Source organism: Polypterus senegalus, chromosome 12 (assembly GCF_016835505.1).
Source record: "Polypterus senegalus isolate Bchr_013 chromosome 12, ASM1683550v1, whole genome shotgun sequence".
In the NCBI taxonomy this organism is placed as follows: Eukaryota; Metazoa; Chordata; class Cladistia; order Polypteriformes; family Polypteridae; genus Polypterus; species Polypterus senegalus.
The window spans coordinates 57,940,725-57,960,713 of record NC_053165.1 but is presented as its reverse complement, the minus strand read 5'-3'; the positions used below and the strand labels follow the sequence as shown (position 1 = coordinate 57,960,713).

Sequence of the window (19,989 nt, the reverse complement as noted above, 5' to 3'; positions counted from 1 at the left end):
TAAAGTAAATGTAACTAATTCTCTACGTTTTCCTGCCTACTATCGCAATATGATTCAAGCTGAAAGAAGGCGCAAAAGAAAAGTAAGTTCCTTTCAACGCTGTTTAAAATTCCAATTATGCTGCTAATGCAAGCGGGGGAATCAATAACCGAATGATGCCATAGAGCCATACGGACTGGTAAATACTTTATTCTCATTCGTCAAGCGTATTGACTGTTTTACATAGCCGCTCCCACAACCCGGCCCCAGGCAGGCCAGCTCACCTAGCAGCGGAGGGATTCTGCGAAGCACTCGCCACACTGTTCTCGCGGCTCTGATTGGCGGGGCATCCTCTGGTTCCACATCAGCTGAGCCCCGGCACAGTGTAGCATTACGAATGACAGGGGTGGAGGAGGGACAGAGCCAATGATAAAGCAGCTTTACTAGATCAGAATGTTTTCTTCCTAGCTATACCCTGAGAAACTAAAGTGGGTGTGACCAATCAGAGCTCCTAGTTTGAAGGAGGTGTGCCCAATCAGCAACGAGTACAGAGAACTGGGGCGTGTCCAAGACGGCCTAAGGAGGCCTATGTTTTTTTTTCTTAAGTAATGGGAGAAAAATAAAAGAACACATAACCCAGAATAGAAAATGCCGTGGGACTCGCAGTTGTTTAGTCAATTTAAACGATTAATGCTCTTAAAATAGGACACCTACACAGCGAAATTAAGTTTGGGCGTTTTAAATTGCATCCTAAGGTATATATAAAAACGGGAAACTCAACATATATTGTAGTGAAAGGTATCATTAAGAGATCGAAGAGAATATATGCTCTATAAACCTTTACACACACACTGTCCTGCCTGGACGGAAAAAGTATGACAACCTTTGCAATATTTCATGTTATTTTAACCAATATTGAAGCTGAACAGTCTACAGTACATGTATACACAAGTAAAATACACATTCCATTAGTATCCTGTCCATAGCATAGGAGAAAAGGGTCACTAATAGCTTATAGGTTCTGAATAGGATAGAAAGTATTTTAAACTGGAGCGATTCCTGTTCAGTTTCAAGAGAAACTGTTGTTTGAAGGGAAACTAGTGTGGGTGCCCACTGCAGTCAATGAAGGGATACAGTGGGCACGGAGTCAGGCAGCCTCTCATTCAGAGACTAAACTGTGTACGTATCTTTGACTCACTTTTAAATTAGACATATAATTATCCAGTTTGAGTTCATATCGCAAATTCCAAAGACCTTTTTATTATGGCCTTTTCTCCTGAACTTAGCAAACCCGGTGGCTGGTGCTGCTACTTTACAGCTCTGCTAGTAAGACTCTTGACTTGGCTATCTTGTGAATGGTGTGTGCCCTGTGGTGGGCTAGCACCCCGCCCGGGGGTTTGTTTCCTGCCTTGTGCCCCGTGTTGGCTGGGATTGGCTCCAGCGGTCCGCCGTAATCCTGTAGTTAGGATACAGTGGGTTGGATAATGGATGGATGGATATTTGGGATCTTCCCGTGTGCATGTATGTTCTCTTCTAAATTCCAAACACATGTACGCTGGGTTAAGTAACAGGCTGGTGTCTTCCCCAGCACACACTGTGTACACTGCTGCTGAGATATGCTCCAGGTTCCAAGACCTTAAAAAGACTGGTGAAGCGAGTTGAGGAAATGGATAGACAGTTCAAGTTCTAGTCAAAGAATTCTAATTCACAGAACGTTAGTCTGCTTCCCTGTCATATTACCTGTCAATTCGCCTGTCATATTATACTCCTGACCCATTTTAGAACAATGGAGGAAAACAATGTAACAATCTGTGTGTCTACTTTTACCTCAGCTTGAGGCTGTTCAAAACAAATTACCCTTAACTTTGGAAAAAAAAAAAAAGATGAAAATATTCATGAACTCCTTAAAGAATAAGTGCACCCATGTGAAACAACTTACTGCAAAATTAATACATTGCTTCGCCAAGTTCCACACTATGCGATAATTTGAAATTCACAGTTTCAGGACAGAATAAAATAATCAAGCATTCAGATTAACATTTGAATTCAGCTATAAGTAAGAGTTATCTTTTAATTAGGGGAGCCCTTATTTGTTAAGCTTTTAATCTCTTTGTTCTTTATCAGTATCACTGTCTTTTACAAAAGGTTCACAGAAAGAGAAAAAAGAACTAGAGGTGGGAAAGAATGGTCAGCTAGCCTCTTGCACAGATGAGCCACTGCTGGGTTCATCCGCTATGGTCCAGGAGAATCGCTGTGAAGGAGTTTTGTTCTTTCTTATTCTTAAAAGTAAGTGAGCTTCTTTAAAAACATCTCTCTCTGTGATTCTGCCTTGATTGTAACAATCTAGGAGAGCAGTTTTTGTCCAGCGTTAACACAGTTTAACAAGATTCTTAAATGTACACAACAGGATGAAAATGCTCTTTTATTATCGGTCACTAGTTGGATGCAATTATCTGACCCAACTTTACATAAAAAAATGAAATGAACAAAAACCAATGGCATAACCTATTATAAATATTTCATTCTCACAAAAGTACATTTCACCATCTGGCTAGTTTTGGCACTATTTTCCATCTCATCTGGTAACATTATGATCACTCAGTACTATTTTTTCTCCATAAAACATTACCTTATATCATTAGCGAGTTGGGTGTTTTTGTGTACAACTCTCAAAAAGTACCAGAAGCAGCTTGCTTGTTGGCTGAAATGTTCATCAATTTTACACTCAATGTGTGCTTTTGTGACAAGACACACTAACAAAACTACTACTTTGTACCAATTTATTTAAGAATTACTTGAACAGATACTTGTGAGATGCAGTCAATTAAGCCTCAAACACACTGGTAGGATGGTGTCCTCGACTAATGCTAAAGCCATTGGAGCCTGGGGAGTGCACAAAACCTACGAACCAATCAATTAATAAATAAAGCAATGAATGGGGACATCAAAAAGCAGGTAAATCTATCAGGCAAAACTCCCAAGTCATTGTATCTTGTTTTACATTGGTTCTCAACACCCATGTGTCATGCACACAAGAACAAAAGAGAATAAAGACTGAATAGTTGGGCTGTGTGAATTTATTTAGGAAGTGATTTACAAGCTTGCTGATATGATCCTTAGCATGACTTCCTATGTGACCTCAAACATGTCTATTAAAACTGAATGTGGAGTAACACTAAAAGAACTTTAAGATATACTCTGACCAGAAGAGAGAGAGGTTGGGAATCCAAGTAAATAAATGGAAGTCTGGTTTATTCAAAAATGTATGCTCAGTTTTGAGCAAATGTGAGCGCACATACAATATTGATCTGTTTTACATTACAGCTAAAATACTGCTTTCTCTACAAGAGGACAATAAAATAGAGACACAAAATTCTGCAGATATTGTTGCACGGTGGTGTTACAATGGAAGCCAACATCAAGTTTGTACAATAGTGACTTGAGCCAAACTGTGCAATAGTCTGCAACAGGCAATCTTCAGCACATATTGCTTAACCAATCACTAACCACACAGGTTTCCCCACCCTCTTTGTGTGAAAGTCTGGCAAGGACACCCAGAATCCTTGATGAAATCACAATGTGCTTGTTTTCTTTTTAACTGCCTTCATAAAAAGTCAGTGTGTGGAAGACTACCTAATTTTGAAGCAAGTCTTTTGCTTTACACATACAGCTGATAAGGCTTTAATGTTGCTTAAAATGTCTAAGTAGGATTGGGGATTTTAATGTAACCTTTCTCCTAAACTTACTTTTTATCATTTACTTATGATATATTAAGCATAGCTTTTGTTGCCCCAATGAAATGTCAAGACACCTTTACCAGCCTTAAAGAGAGCTTCTGTTTCTTTCTTGAGGAGCAGTCATTCAGTGACTATTTGTGTTACAGTACATGGGCAGACTGAAACCTATATTTCCTCATACCAATTCAATTTCCACACCTACATATCAGTATCATCCAACTTGTAAGCCTTTCCCTTAAGTGGTAGGGGGACTCAGTGCTGCCCAAGGCTATGAATGAAGACCCACCCAACTAGAAGGTGCTCAAGGGAGAACACAAAGCCCAGGCCAGGGTCCAAGCAGTGGTGCTGGTGTCTCTGTTCGGAAAGAGAGGATCAATCAGACATTTCTGCAATTCTTGTGAGAACTCCATCCATCCATCCTCTTCCACTTATCCGAGGTCGGGTCACGGGGGCAGCAGCTTGACCAGAGAGGCCCAGACTTTCCTCTCCCTGGCCACTTCTTCCAGGAGAAGCCCAAGGCATTCCCAGGCCAGCTGGGAGACATAGTCCCTTCAGCATGTTCTGGGTCTTCCCCGGGGCCTCCTCCCAGTTGGACGTGCCCGGAACACCTCACCAGGGAGGCGTTGAGGTCCTGATCAGATGCCCGAGCCACCTCATCTGACTCCTCTCGATGCGGAGGAGCAGCGGCTCTACTCTGAGCCGCTCCCGGATGACTGAGCTTCTCACCCTATCTTTAAGGGAAAGCCAAGACAACCTGCGGAGGAAACTCATTTCAGCCGCTTGTATTCGCGATCTCGTTCTTTCGGTCACTACCCATAGCTCATGACCATAGGTGAGGGTAGGAGCGTAGATCGACTGGTAAATTGAGAGCTTTGCCTTACAGCTCAGCTCCTTTTTCACCACGACAGACCGATGCAGAGCCGCATCACTGCGGATGCCGCACCGATCCGCCTGTCGATCTCGCTCCATTCTTCCCTCACTTCGTGAACAAGACCCCAGATACTTGAACTCCTCCACTTGGGGCAGGATCTCTCCCCAACCCTGAGAGGGCACTCCACCCTTTTCGGCTGAGGACCATGTCTTGGATTTGGAGGTGCTGATTCTCATCCCAGCCGCTTCACACTCAGCTGCGAACCGATCCAGAGAGAGCTGAAGATCACGGCCTGATGAAGCAAACAGGACAACATCATCTGCAAAAAGCAGTGACCCAATCCTGAGTCCACCAAACCGGACCCCTTCAACACCCTGGCTGCGCCTAGAAATTCTGTCCATAAAAGTTATGAACAGAATCGGTGACAAAGGGCAGCCCTGGCGGAGTCCAACTCTCACTGGAAGCGGGCTCGACTTACTGCGGCAATGCGGACCAAGCTCTGACACGGTTGTACAGGACCGAACAGCTCTTATCAGGGGTCCGGTACCCCATACTCCCGGAGCACCCCCCACAGGATTTCCCGAGGGACATGGTCAAACGCCTTTTCCAAGTCCACAAAACACATGTAGACTGGTGGGCAAACTCCCATGCACCCTCCAGGACTCTGCTAAGGGTGAAGAGCTGGTCCACTGTTCCGACCAGGGCGAAAACCACACTGTTCCTCCTGAATCCGAGGTTCGACTATCCACGGACCCTCCTCTCCAGAACCCCGAATAGACTTTTCCAGGGAGGCTGAGGTGTGATCCCTCTATAGTTGGAACACACCCTCCGGTCCCCTTTTAAAGAGGGGACCACCACCTCGGTCTGCCAATCCAGAGGCACTGTTCCCGAATTGTGTCAACCAAGACAGTCCTACAACATCCAGAGCCTTAAGGAACTCTGGGCGTATCTCATCCACCCCCGGGGCCCTGCCACCAAGGAGTTTTTTGACCACCTCGGTGACTTCAGTCCCAGAGATGGGAGAGCCCACCTCAGAGTCCCCAGGCTCTGCTTCCTCATTGGAAGGCATGTTAGTGGGATTGAGGAGGACTTGAAGTACTCCCCCACCGACCCACAACGTCGAAGTCGAGGTCAGCAGCGCACCATCCCCACCATATACGGTGTTGACACTGCACTGCTTCCCCCTCCTGAGACACCGGACGGTGGACCAGAATCTCCTCGAAGCCGTCCGAAAGTCGTTCTCCATGGCCTCTCAAACTCCTCCCATGCCCGAGTTTTTGCCTCAGCAACAACCGAAGCCGCATTCGCTTGGCCTGCGGTACCTATCAGCTGCCTCCAGAGACCCACAGGACAAAAAGTCCTATAGGACTCCTTCAGCTTGACGGCATCCCTCACCCCGGTGTCCACCAGCGGGTTCGGGATTGCCGCCACGACAGGCACCGACCACCTTGCGGCCACAGCTCCGGTCAGCCCCTCAACAATAGAGGCACGGAACATGGCCCATTCGGACTCAATGTCCCCCACCTCCCTCGGGACGTGGTTGAAGTTCTGCCGGAGGTGGGAGTTGAAGCTACTTCTGACAGGGGACTCTGCCAGCCGTTCCCAGCAGACCCTCACAACACGTTTGGGCCTACCAGGTCTGACCGGCATCTTCCCCCACCATCGAAGCCAACTCACCACCAGGTGGTGATCAGTTGACAGCTCCGCCCCTCTCTTCACCCGAGTGTCCAAGACATATGGCCTCAAATCCGACGACATGACCACAAAGTCGATCATTGACCTGAGGCCTAGGGTGTCCTGGTGCCAAGTGCACATATGAACACCCTTATGCTTGAACATGGTGTTCGTTATGGACAATCCATGACGAGCACAGAAGTCCAATAACAAAACACCGCTCGGGTTCAGATCGGGGGGGCCATTCCTCCCAATCACGCCCTTCCAGGTCTCACTGTCATTGCCCACGTGAGCATTGAAGTCTCCCAGCAAAACGAGGGAATCCCAGAAGGTATGCCCTCTAGCAACCCCTCCAGAGACTCCAAAAGGGTGGATACTCCAAACTGCTGTTCGGGGCATACGCAAAAACAACAGTCAGGACCCTTCCCCACCCAGGCGGAGGGAGGCCACCCTCTCGTCCACCGGGTAAACCCCAATGCACAGGCTCCAGTGGGGGCAATAAGTATGCCCACACCTGCTGGCCTCTCACGGGGCAACTCCAGAGTGGTAGAGAGTCCAGCCCCTCTCAAGGAGATTGGTTCCAGTGTCCAAGCTGTATGTCGAGGCGAGTCCGACTATATCTAGCGGAACCTCTCGACCTCGCACTAGCTCAGGCTCCTTCCCCTTCAGAGAGGTGACATTCCACATCCCAAGAGCCAGTTTCTGTAGCCGAGGATCAGACCGGCAAGGTCCCCGCCTTCGGCCACCACCCAACTCACATTGCACCCAACCTCCTTGGCCCCTCCCATAGGTGGTGAGCCCATGGGGAGGTCTTGTGAGAACTGTGACTGGTAATTTAGGTGTTGTATAAAGCAGAGGGTCCCCAACTCCAGTACCGAACGGCCGCAGTGGTTTCAGGTTTTCATTCTAACCCTTGTTAATTTGTGACCTGTTTTGCTGCTAATTAACACCTTTTGAATGAATTTTAATCGACTTGTTTTTTCAAGATTTCTTCCTCATTCCCCTGAATTGCTTCCTTTCTTTTCCTAAATGGCACCCAAACAGAAATGAAATGTGAAGTGAATGAGCCAATAGAAGACCAACTAAGTCAGGGTTTCAAGCTCCACCCAATTTCACTCCAACCATTGCTTAATTAGGCACCGATTATTATTATTAATTAAACCCATTCTTTAATTTCATGGCTTGTTGCTGCTCTCATTGGGCAATAGCATACCTTTATGAAATTGTCGATTTTCTCTTTTCGAAGAGCAGATCAACATTCCAGAGACCTTTCTCTTTCTTTATTTTCGCATATTCTAAGACGGTCACAGTTTGCTGGTCATGTTTCGACTCATCTTGTATCCTATTATTGTTTGTCTGCTAATTAAGGAAAAACAAACAATTAAGGGGTCTGAGTCTTCACGAGCAAGTCAAGTAAAATTAACTCAAAATAAGTTAATTAGCAAAAACAGGTCACTAAGAGAAAGGTTAGAATGAAAACCTGCAACCTCTGTGATCCCCCAGGACTGGAGTTGGGGACCCCTGCTGTAAAGTGTTGAAGACGCTATGCAGAAAGCTTCAATTCATTGTGAGGGTCATGTATATAACCCAGCGGCGTCAGTCACAAGGAAGGAACAAGTGTAGATGGCCAGGGCAGAAAACTTAAGAATGAGAAAAATGCTTTTTCATAATGAAAGAGAAGCTAAAATAGACTAAAAAGGAGATCTTTCTCCGTATATATACACATATATATAGTATTATATAAAACTCATCTCTTTCTAATGCATTTGAAAATTAACAAATCCTTCTGAAATACTTAATATAAGGATTTTAGTAACTAAATATTGTAATAGAATTTAAAATTAATATTTCCTCAGTAATGCTTCAGCATAATTAAATCCACCTCAACTATATACCAGTATATGCACAGAGAGCGCTGCTGCGCCCATGGTATCAGTTCTCCAACACACTCTAACTAGACCCGTGCTTTATAATTCAACTTTAGCAGTTACTTTCTACTACTTTACATGTCAGGCCCCAGTTTATAATCTTCAGGGTTAGAGCAGTTATTTATTGGTAGCTCAGTCTTCTTAGCATATAAAATGTCTTCCATCTGCAAAGATCAACATTAAGTATATTCCTCCCAGTGACTTATTTCATTTTAAATTTACTTGGTGCAATATATCACCCAAATGACATGAACTGTCATTAAAGGTATTGGTGCTGCAAAGGCACATAAGAGTTGGTGCTGTCTGAGCCTACAAGCACAAACTGAACATTATTATCTCCAATTCCAAATTGGTCAAAGTTTGTCAAAAAAGAACATTGTCTCAGAAACAAACTGTGTGACTCAAATTATTCTGCAATTAATTAGAAATGTCATTTTTTCTTAGAACATATAAACGTATTATATACTTACATTTAAATTTGCAGAAGCCTTAGTGGTGCTGCCTCGCAGTTAGGAGACCTGGGTTCGCTTCCCGGGTCCTCCCTGCGTGGAGTTTGCATGTTCTCACCGTGTCTGCGTGAGTTTCCCCACGGTACTCTGGTTTCCTCCCACAGTCCAAAGACATGCAGGTTAGGTGCATTCGCGATTCTAAATTGTCCCTAATGTGTGCTTGGTGTGTGTGTCCTGTGGAGGGCTGGCGCCCTGCCCAGGGTCTATTCCTGCTTTGCGCCCAGTGTTGGATGGGACTGGCTCCAGCAGACCCCCGTGACCCTATGTTAAGATATAGCAGGTTGGGCAATGACTGACTGACTTACGTTCTTAGATGTGTTATAGTTTTGCTACAGGAAGAAAGCTTAGCATCTGGACATTTGTAAAAACTTACTTAGATTAGATAGCAAAGCGCAGCTTTGTATATTTATTCCCTATTCTCAATTATTATTCATGAACTAAGGAGAATATACTGTATTTACACTTTAGTTGTTGTGAAACATTAAAGTGCTTGCAAACACTAATGTAAATTACGAGAAAATACATACTGTAATTTATGAATCTGATTCCTTGGGAGCTTGAATAAATTCTTGTGTTACATTGATAGAAACACCTTGTGGACTGGCAAGAGATGGCTGGATGAGAAATTGGAACCAAATCATTATATTAGTAAAGAAGTTTGACAGATCAAATGACCAGGTCATTTGTAGTCTCTATATTGTCTTTTACTATGAATGTGTAGCTTAAACTTCCATTGAAGTTAAAAATCTGCTGGCAAAAAAAAAGAATTTGAGCTTATTGCTTTCTATTAAGAGGGAACAAAATAAAATTAAAGTAGGTAGTAACTGTCTGTACACCACAATCCTGCCCAGCAACTGAGTGGGATGGAAGCTATAGTTCAACAATATAGCATAAGTATATTGTCAGCTTCTGAACTTGAACACTGCTTTGTTACCCCTCCCCACCAACTTGCTTAATACAGTGATGTAATTCGTATGATTTTGATTTACAAATTCCAATTTAGAAATTCCGCTTAACTAATTTTTGGAATAAATTCACATCTCAAATATTTACTGTTCAAATAATCTGCAGACATAAAACGTACTGAGCTGAGCTCCCTGCAGCCAAGAATTATGAAAGAGCAGTGCAATGTCCTTTTTTATAAACCGGCTGAACTTATATTGGGTCACTGTTATATCTCAAGCCCAGGGCAAAACATGCAATCTCATGATCTAATGGAAGGGAGTAGAAAGCACAAATTAAATCTTTTCAGTCACCTTGATCAACCTTAAAAAAAAAAAAAAAAAAATATCAATCACATGCAATGAAGAGAAAGCTACTCTGATTAAATGAACTGCATGATAATCACTTAAGGTAAGCGTCCAAAGTGGTGCAACCACGAAGATGAAGTTAATTACTGAAAGACACAAGCATTTAGCAGCTGGGCTGGAATTTGAACCAGGAACTTTACTCTTTTAGACTCTTCACCCATTTGGCTACATACCGGACAAGAACAGATTGATTAGATGGACATAAAGAACCTGTGTGGACTGAGAAACAGATGGGATTTTCACAAAAGACAGACAAATTACATGAATTATTTAAAATATACCTAAAACCTTACACATCAATATACAATTGTTCAAGTATGAGAGGTAAAAACATAGCAAGAAAATGTTTTAAATCAATATAATGGCTTTATTTTTTCAACTGCTGATCAATTTTGGAAAAATGACACTTTGAAATTTACACATTACAACCATCCTTTGAATGAACAACATTAACTGCATGTACACCAAATGTTAATCTACAAGAAGGATATTTATATATTAAAAAAGCATTAAATTTACCATAAAAAATTAAAGCACATTAAGGAGCATAGTCTTTCCAACTATGATGAACATCAAAATAGAAGTGGTCCTGCAAGTGAGATTAAGATTTATAAAATACATATTAACGACTCTGAAAACAAAACTGTTCTATAAAAAACACTCACTTCCCTTTGATTTGTGCTACTACAAAAGTTGTTGCTTGTGTCTGTGGATCTGAGACCCAGACAGAGGTCATAAAACAGAGCACATTGTTTTGGGCAACTTCACATTCATTCTTCCCCCTAATAAATATAAACAAAATACCTAATGCTACAAACACAAACAAGCTTTATTATAATAATAAAAAAAATATATATAAATAGCATGCTGATATAAACTGAAGAACAAGTCCTTTAGCCACTGCACCCAGACCCTTCTTCACAGGTAAACTTTAAACCACTGTATTTCACATGGCCTTTGTTAGTGCATTTAAATTAAAAACACAAAATGCCCAATGTAAACTACTTCCCTACAAAAGGTTAAGCTTATACTGGTAACATGCCAATATCCTAAATGAACAATCCCAGTTATTACTGATCTTAAGCAATAACATTCCTAAATTCATTGTCAATACCAACCATTGCCCCTCCCCCCCCCTTAAAATAAATTACACTTTTATTCCCAATTTTAAAAATATACATTTCCAGTGATTAATTATTGAGCAATTAAAAACAGTGGCTACAAAAAAGTTGCTCTGACTCAGTCCCACCCATTTTGAAAGGATTTTCATCTTTGTTCAGAACTTACCATTTAATAACGAAATTATACTAAACTCTCGAGAGGCAGATTGAGTCAACTTTCAAGGAACAGAATGTTGGTACTTTTCACTTTTGCTGATAAGCTTCCTAATACTACCTTCACAACAAGATGTAACAGTAGTCATTAACACATTGGAATGTATATGTGGCAAGTATGCAAGACCCTAATACTATGTTCAAGAGTTGTAAAAGGCACTGAAGAACTCAGCATCCTCAGCAGGCATTAGATGTGTCTACCTAAAACCTCAGGTGAAACACAGAATAGTAGTCATGTTCACTTTTTCAAACATGTAAGATGCTGGAGGACAGAGGAATTGGGCCAGCAATTGATCTGCAACATCTTACACTAGGTATTGCACTGTGTGGTGGCAGCAGAGGGACAGGCAGGCCTGTGTACCACTCGCTCTGTGACATGATAATCATAGATCATTAGCAGCCAACAGGTGGAGACATAATCACACTTGCAGAAAAAGAAATCAGTCAGCTGCCATTTATTTTCAGGAATACAAGCGGTTTTCATTGGATACCTCTCACCTCAGTTCCACCTCTGGTTAACATTTCTTTATAAAACAGTTAACCAACATACACAAAGCAAAAATGCTTAGGTCCCCAAAGGGCAAATAATATACCACTTCAAACAGTGCCTGAGCTAATTTACCAAGTGTTTTCATGATATAGCCGATTAATCTCCATTTCTTGAGACAGGAGAAGAATGTTACTGATCAGTTGGTATCAATTCCATCGAAGGTAAACAATTACACCTTTCCCTTTACCCACTGTTCTAATGAATGGGGATGGAATTGGACATACTGTACTTGAAAATGTCTTATAGTTTTGCCATATTTTAAAATGTTAGGCCAATTTAAAATATTTATACTGCACAGATACCAGAACTGATTCTAATAAAAATGACTGTTTAATTCAGCTTAAAAAAATACAAATCACACTTTGGAGTTTCAAAACATAAATTAATGTGGTCCAGTTCAAGATAAACAAATGCCAACAAAGCCATAATGGGAGCAACAACTTCATCACAAAGTGGGCCTTATAAAAGAGGTCTTCCTAATAAAAAGCTGCTGAAAAGAAGTGGGTGAGAATTTATTTCCAACAATTTGTAAATTAAAGCAACTGATTGACATTCCGGCAATAATGCAGACTTACAGTTATCCCTACCTAAGGATTAAGGGGGTAGGGTCGTTATCTTATTTATATTTAATGAATCAAGTATTAAACATTCTTAACAATAAATGGTTACCATTTTACCTAGAATGATAATAAAACTAGCTTCTAAATAATTCACCAAATCGCCCACTTCACCCCTCACACCTAAGTCTAGATATGTGAAAAATATTTCGATACAGCTTCCCATCAGAACTTGAAAATGGAGGCTACTTTAATAGTTCTCCTGTGTTGTCGCAACATACCTCTAAAACCTGAGTTTAAAAAATAAATAAATTAAACCATACAACTCCCAGAAGGTTTACTTAACAGCAGCATTAGCACTGTTGTACAGTGAAGTTTAGAGTTCCCTGTTCGTCTAATAAAACATTTTGATGAATACCTGCTAAGAGAAACACAACACTGAAAAACACAACATAGCTGCCTCTATAGGCTACAGTAGATGCATGCTTCCATACTAAGGAAAATAATTAAAAGCAGTGTTTTGTGCATATCCTTCTTCAGTAGAAACATCACAAGATAAAAAACTTTTCAATAGTCACACATGCAGGTACATGGTCTGTTTATTATGTTGGAAGGCAGTTGCTTTGTCTCAACAGAATTGTGGCCCTGAATGTCCAGCTTTCTTTGCAAGAATCACAATTGGTATTTTATGGCAAAAATGCCCTGTATTTTGTTGTCTCCCTGAGTTACACTGCTGTCTTCCAACATTGCTACAAGGGTCCCTTCCTCCAGATAAATCCACTTCAAATATTAAGTAGTAATAAATTACAAAAGAACAATATAGTCATGAGCTGTAAAAGTACTATTGCTTTACTGGGATTAATGGTGGTCCTGCTATTTCTGAAAATTCTCATTTAAAAGTTTAAAAAGTCATAAAAACCTTTATGGGAATGTCTCACTCTAATACACCCAAGGTTGTTACTGACAGAAGAGAGAGAGGTGCAGTTTAATTGCACAGTGACTACCCTCTTGCCTGAGAAAACCTACAAAGGTGGAGCTAATGAACACAACCAAAACTCAACAAGCATGGTTCTTTCTAGGGATTCTGTAGCAGCCTTTCTACTTTGATCTTTTTGTAATAAAAATACAGATTCCATCGCAACTACATTTATGATCAGATATGACTGCACTGCATTCTATGATTAGGTCTTAGATAAAAAAAAAAAATGAAGTAAAATGTTACTATTCTGGTGCAAATAATAAAAATCCTGAAAATGCCCATGTGGAATATCAGTCGATATCGCTCAGCATGGAGAAGAAATAATCAAACCACAGCCTTGCTCTCAGGGTCCGCACCACACAGTGCATTCATTTTCTTCTCTGCTTCCCTTTTGGCAAATAACTCTCTCAACTCTTAAGCCTTATTAGGCACTAAGCATGCATAGCAACACTGGTACATTAAAAAGAGGACATAGCTTTAATTTCCTAAGTGCTTAAACAGACAACCCGAAGCAATAGCCTGGCTCACTACATCATAACTGTTAAGATGCTGCCTGGGCACACATTTGACATTTTCAGGTCACTGAGCTTAGACCGATGTCAGTGCTACAAGGTACAGCATTCCCAGAAAGGCAGCAATTAAAAGAGAACTTGGTGAAGGGACAAAGGTAGATCCAATTTCTTGCAATCAATACTGATTTTTTTTTTTTGTATGTGACATCACTGATTCTAACTATTATTAAACAAACAGCCAAACACACACTAGACTGTGATTCATGCAAACTCTTCCAGCTGGTCAACATCCTTTAAAGTCTTCAATCACAGATGTGGTCTATTACAAGGATTTTTACAAAATAAACCAAAAGGTCACAATAATAATGATTTCTTCTTGGTGGACATTAAATGATTACAAATGAATGTAACAATTTGCTTCTGGATGGTGCTTCACTTGATTTGCTGGTGCGAGTGGACAGCGTAACAAATGCTTCCATGGCACCCTGTAGCCTCCCACGCAGTCACTACTGCTCACTCGATCTGTCAAGGCTTTCAATTATTCTGCTTAGACGAATATTTAGCAAACGGATCTGGCTGTCAAGGTGGTCGATCTTATCCTCCAAAGTGCTGGTGGTTTTCCTCCAGTAAGACCCCACAGGACCGGTCATGAAGTAGATGGCCATAACAAAGCAGAGCGGCACAACAGCACGCTCAGGATCCCCCTCAAACTTCTGTAGGATGTACAGACATGAGAGCGCAAAGAGTGTGACCCGCACCAACCAGAAGAAGCGGCCAAATACCACATGCAAGAGGTAGAAGAATCCACTCAGGAAGAGTGATAGCAGCCAGTATGAAAAGAGAACAGCAGCCACCAACAACAGGGCACGGGCTGGAGAGTTAGCCACTGAAGCTGGACTGAAGTAATGGCTGAGGTTTGATGCTAGAAAAAGAAACAACATTATTTTTATTATTTTTTTTTTTTTTGTTGATAAAATGCAGCAAACTTTGCATTACATTTCTAACAGTTTCTTACTCAACAACTTACTTTCCCACTGGGGCCCAGTTCTTTTTTTCAGCTTGTCCTACACCCCCAAATTCACTTCACAAATCTTGGCTACTAAGGAAAGTAAAACTAAAGCTGATCTAATTAAACCAGCTTGACTAAATGATACCTATAAAAGACTACTGTCCACGAACTAGCATACATGTCATACTGATTTTAATAAAGCCTGTTGTTTTTATGAAAAACAACAACAGGAAGAAAAGCTGCACCCACACTTCAACTAATTAGGTCAAAGCAATCACTATTTGCGGACATATGATCTACTTTCCCATACCTTTCAGCTGACCCCCCAAAAACTCCTTCCTTTCAACTCCCATACCTATCTCGATGCATGCTGTCCTCTCTTCCTTCTGCTGATCAAATATATATCTTTGTCTTAACCCTGACTCCAACATTAACTGCCCAGTGAGGAAGAGGAGTCTTTACACTCTACACCAAGGTTACTTTCAAGGCAATCTTTGGAAAAACTTCCCATACATCTTCCCAGAGCTTTCTCTCGTGGCAACAGATATTCCCATACTCTTAAAGCCTAGCCAGGCTTATGTACCCACTGAAGAGTTCTAACTTACTTGCTTGGTTGTTATCCATGTCCTGCAGTGCCCTCACCATTTGTCAAAACACCAGTCACCTCCTACACATCACTACAATCTAAGCCAACAAAATAATGTACTTCATCTATTTGTTTAATATAATTTTACTGCCAAATAATGAGCTCAATCGTTTACGGACACTTTCAAATTTTGAGCTGCTACTGTGAGAACTTGCGTATTAACAGATCAACTAAACATGATATGCCATGCTCTATCCTTCCCCACGACTGCTTTAGGTTCTGCGAGTTAAACTGCACAATCGCAGAATAAAAAAAAAAAGGATCAGTTGGTGATTTTTACCACGCTTCTTTTAACTTCACCTGTTTGTTGTCTGGTACAAATCTCATTATCGATATTAAACCCACTTCCTATTGTCCAAATGACTTAAAATTTTGCACTTACTTCCGATGACAATACAGGAATCAGTAATCAATTTCACTAATTGATCAATTAATCCATGTTAAGAAATTAAATTTTCATATGAAAAATAGTTCAAGATTTCACCAATAGATGCCGCTAGTAACGAAGCGAAATATTAAAGTGTTAAAATATAGATAACAAAATTATACTAAAATAAACCCAAGACTAAAAAGTTGAAAATATATAAAAAATACTTTTTAAAAATATATTAAGTTAAAAAGTTTAGTAAAATGTAAAAAATAATAAGTCTCTCCTACATCACTCGTAAAATAAAAGCGTGGGCGCTTTTCATTAATCAAATCTTAGCAAAAGCACCCACGCTTTTATTTTATGAGTGATGTAGGAGAGACTTATTTTTTTACTTTTTAGTACACTTTTTAACTTAATAAGTTAATAAAGTATTTATATATTATTTTGTTGTGTTAAGTCCAAAAGACAATCAGAAGAAACAAAACAAACAACATCCTGCACATACTGTATTTGATGCTGCTCCATAACTTACTGCAAACTACGTTTTTATCGGCAGTGCTCAGTTGCGTAGCTCTTATTGACATAAGCATTCCAAAATGACAGTAACAATGAGGATATAGTTGCAACTTACAATCAATCCCCAATACATCAAGCAAATCTGTCCAAACTTTCCAGACAGTATCCAGCAATGTATCCACACCATGCACAAATCTCTCTGTTGTTTTAGAGAAGAACTAAGGGGGGGAAATACAAAAATAAACAGAAATGATTAGTGACAATGACGTCATAAAACAAGTGTATGTGAATTTTTCTACTTCATTAGTAAATCTATAAGCCATGTACTGCAAAATTTAGAATTTGCACTAAAAATGCCCTATAAAATAACAGAATTATCTGAGTAAAAACCTGTTTTTCATAGAATTTGATCAAAGTACATTTTATGCTGGCATATAGAATTTTTATTTCAGACTCAATGTTAGATTTGTTATTAAAAACTAACAATAGAACATTAAGCAACCTGTTTTATATTTCAGTTATGCACAACACCCACAGATTCAGGGTTTGTACATTATTATTCATATAGTACATCATAGGTTAACATGACATGCTGCTCCAAGTAGTTTTGGTGCTCCAGGATTTTTCTTCTTTTTTTAATTGGCTTCACTTCTATAGTACAACACATCACAACAATGTCACCTACTGGTTAAGAGAAGTGGCCTCAAAAACAAGAGGGTTTCAGATTCAAAACTGAGGCAACCGTTCTCAAACTATTTTCCTCCAATGTCTCCAAAGCCAAAACAAAGATCCACATAGCCCCCTTCCTCTAAATCAATAATTACTTTACCCAACCTCCTAATGTAAAACTAATCGTGTCTAAACAGGACTTCCAACAAACTGATTCAGTTTTGTGCCATGATTAAGCTCTGCTTATAATAAACTGAAAAACAAGCCACCTTCCACCATACAAAAGTAAGAGAACCACAAAGAGAAAAAAGGGGACACTACAAGAAAAGAAGATTAAAAGCCTTATAAGGGGTTGCATTCCTCATATCCTTCAAGACTAATACTGTACCCCAAAAATTTCAAATCAAACAACTTCTTTAGAAAGCACTGTACTACTCTGCCTTCTTGTCTCGCCGGTAAGGTTAGATTTGGTACATAAAGTGTTTAGAGAGACAGATTGGAGCCTTCACTCCTTCACGGTGGCTGGCTATTCTTAAAAGGACTGTTTGCCGTTGCTGCACTAAATGGAATTCTGATTGTGACTTTGCAGCCTAGTTATTTTTTACAGGCCCCCCTACCACAGGCTTTGAGACTGCTCCTTTCAATGATGGAATGCCCGCTAATACTTTTAGTGACTCGTTCTTTGCTGGTGCGGCATTACAGTATTGACCCACGCATGAATTATATAAATTAATGTGATGGATTGTAAGGATTAAGACATAAATTAACTCCTGCATTAAAACAACTATTCTGACTCACTTTGGTGACATGAAAAGAACCATAAAAGTTAAGACGGATTGATATCAGGCACTTTTCACCTTCCTATTTCTAAAAGCATATATTCTGCCCTCAGTTTCTGTATTTCATTAACCAATCTATTTTGCAACATAACGCGAGCCGTCTTAAAATGTGCAGGTTGAGAAATTACCGCAATAACTACTTCAAGAAGCTGCTTCTTTCTTCCTTGTGCATTTATAATTCACCAATTTAAAAACGAGCAAAAGGAACGTCACAATTTCCGCCTCTGTGCACTCTTGCTGTATCATTTAAAGGACAGAAAAACTACGGCTATATATATGCATCGTCTTTCACAGCAGCCTATCAGAAAAAAAAACTCAAAGTATCGAACAAATTATAAGTAACATCAAGTTGAACAGAAGGAAGCGAGCACTCGTTTCCTGGCACCCCTTGGCGCCCACTTCCCGCCTGACCATCGACCAGCCCGCTGCTCGCCGTTATTCTACAGTGCATTATAAATAAGCAGTCGCAAACATAAAACGCGACCGCACGGTTTACAGCGACACCTCCCGGAACGCCTGCCTTTGTTCAGCTTTCGGCCCCTCACCCGGTGCAGCGCCCGCACGTTGTCCTCGCCGATCAAGTTGCTCAAGCTCTGGTAGAGCCCACTCGCCGCCCGGCGAAAGCTGTTCTGACTGTAGACCGGCTCCCTGCGACTTCGCGCCGCCTCAGCCCTCAGCGTGCCGCTCAGCAACACTGTCACCACCGCTAACACTACGAACGCTTTCTCGCCCTTCATGTCTCTCCGGACGGTGAGCTAGACAGTGCAACAAAAAAAAAAACAGCAGGAGCAGCGGCCGTAACCAGTAACCCGGAAGAGGACGTGATCGGTGCCCCCGACTCTCACCGCTGCAAGATAGAACATCACTTCCGCCCGCCCAGGTATTTCGTCCCATCGTAATTGTGCACGCATGCGTAAAAGTAACGCGCATGTCCGTATGCACGGCGCAAATTCGGGCAGGCGGGTGTTTTCCTGTTGAGCTTTCTCCGTGCTTGCTTGAAAATTTTGGAGGAACATCCTAATCATTGCAATATTCTAGGTGTGCTATATTTCATCCGGTTCTGATGGTCTTTTAGGTGTTCCAAGATATACATAATGCGTTTGCAATTCCATTAAATCCCTATTCTGATCAGTACGTATCGTGAATATTATCCCATAAATATTTCATTAGCTCTCTGTACACCACGGCCATCTCTGCACTACACAACCAAAAAATAATTCTTGAAATACTATTAGAACAGTTGATCTTATTAAGAGTTAATCAGGGTAACAAGCAACCTCCTATAAGTGCAGACTGGCAGTACCAGTTCCTCCTAACTGAATATCAACACGTACATCCTACAACATATTGTACTGAACCTTTTGCTGTACTATTTGTTCACCTAAATCTGTGTGGGCAAACATAGCTTTAGATTCATCATTCAGTTTTCTGATGACACCATCATCATAGATCTGATCTTCAAACACAATGAAAAATAAATCATTTGCCTTTTCCCAGAGTGGTGCTAGTAAAATAATCGATCCTTGTCAGCAAAACCGAGAAGGTCCACTGTAGGAAGCATTAAGCAGACCAAATTCCAACTGTGGAGATGGTGAGGCACAAAAAAAGAGAGAAAAAAGTTTCTTTCATTTTCATTACAATCTTAGCTTTCTCATTTTAAACTTCAGTTACGTTTTTTACTTAATATGTTGAACTTACATAGACTTCACTTCAGTACATCTAGTGGAGGTGAAACTGCTTGCTTTCCATCCCTTTAAAACTGCAAGACTGATCATCATGAACTAGTCACTATTCAGAATTACAAGAAATACTGTAATTCGACTGCATTACTTGGAATCTCCATCATCGCCGAAGACGTGAAGTAGCCACAGTACGTCTTGGACTTTGTCTTGCAAGCTCACGATCCCCTTTGCTTTCTCAGATGTTGATGGAATGCCACATGTGTTCATCTGTACTGACCAACTTGTACAAGTGTTTACTGGAGTCCACATTCACTGGCC

The 19,989-nt window shown here is 40.9% G+C and overlaps 1 protein-coding gene across 1 annotated transcript; it reads right to left on the bottom strand.

The window, feature by feature from the left end:
- Positions 1–10,354: 10,354 nt before the first annotated feature.
- Positions 10,355–18,859, bottom strand: LOC120540639 (bri3 binding protein). The gene is made up of 3 exons (XM_039771570.1): positions 18,535–18,859; positions 16,597–16,699; positions 10,355–14,862 (listed from the first exon to the last, which is right to left on the bottom strand). The coding sequence occupies exons 1-3, from the start codon at positions 18,724–18,726 to the stop codon at positions 14,447–14,449; spliced, it is 711 nt and encodes a 236-aa protein (XP_039627504.1). The 5' UTR covers positions 18,727–18,859; the 3' UTR covers positions 10,355–14,446.
- Positions 18,860–19,989: the final 1,130 nt, after the last annotated feature.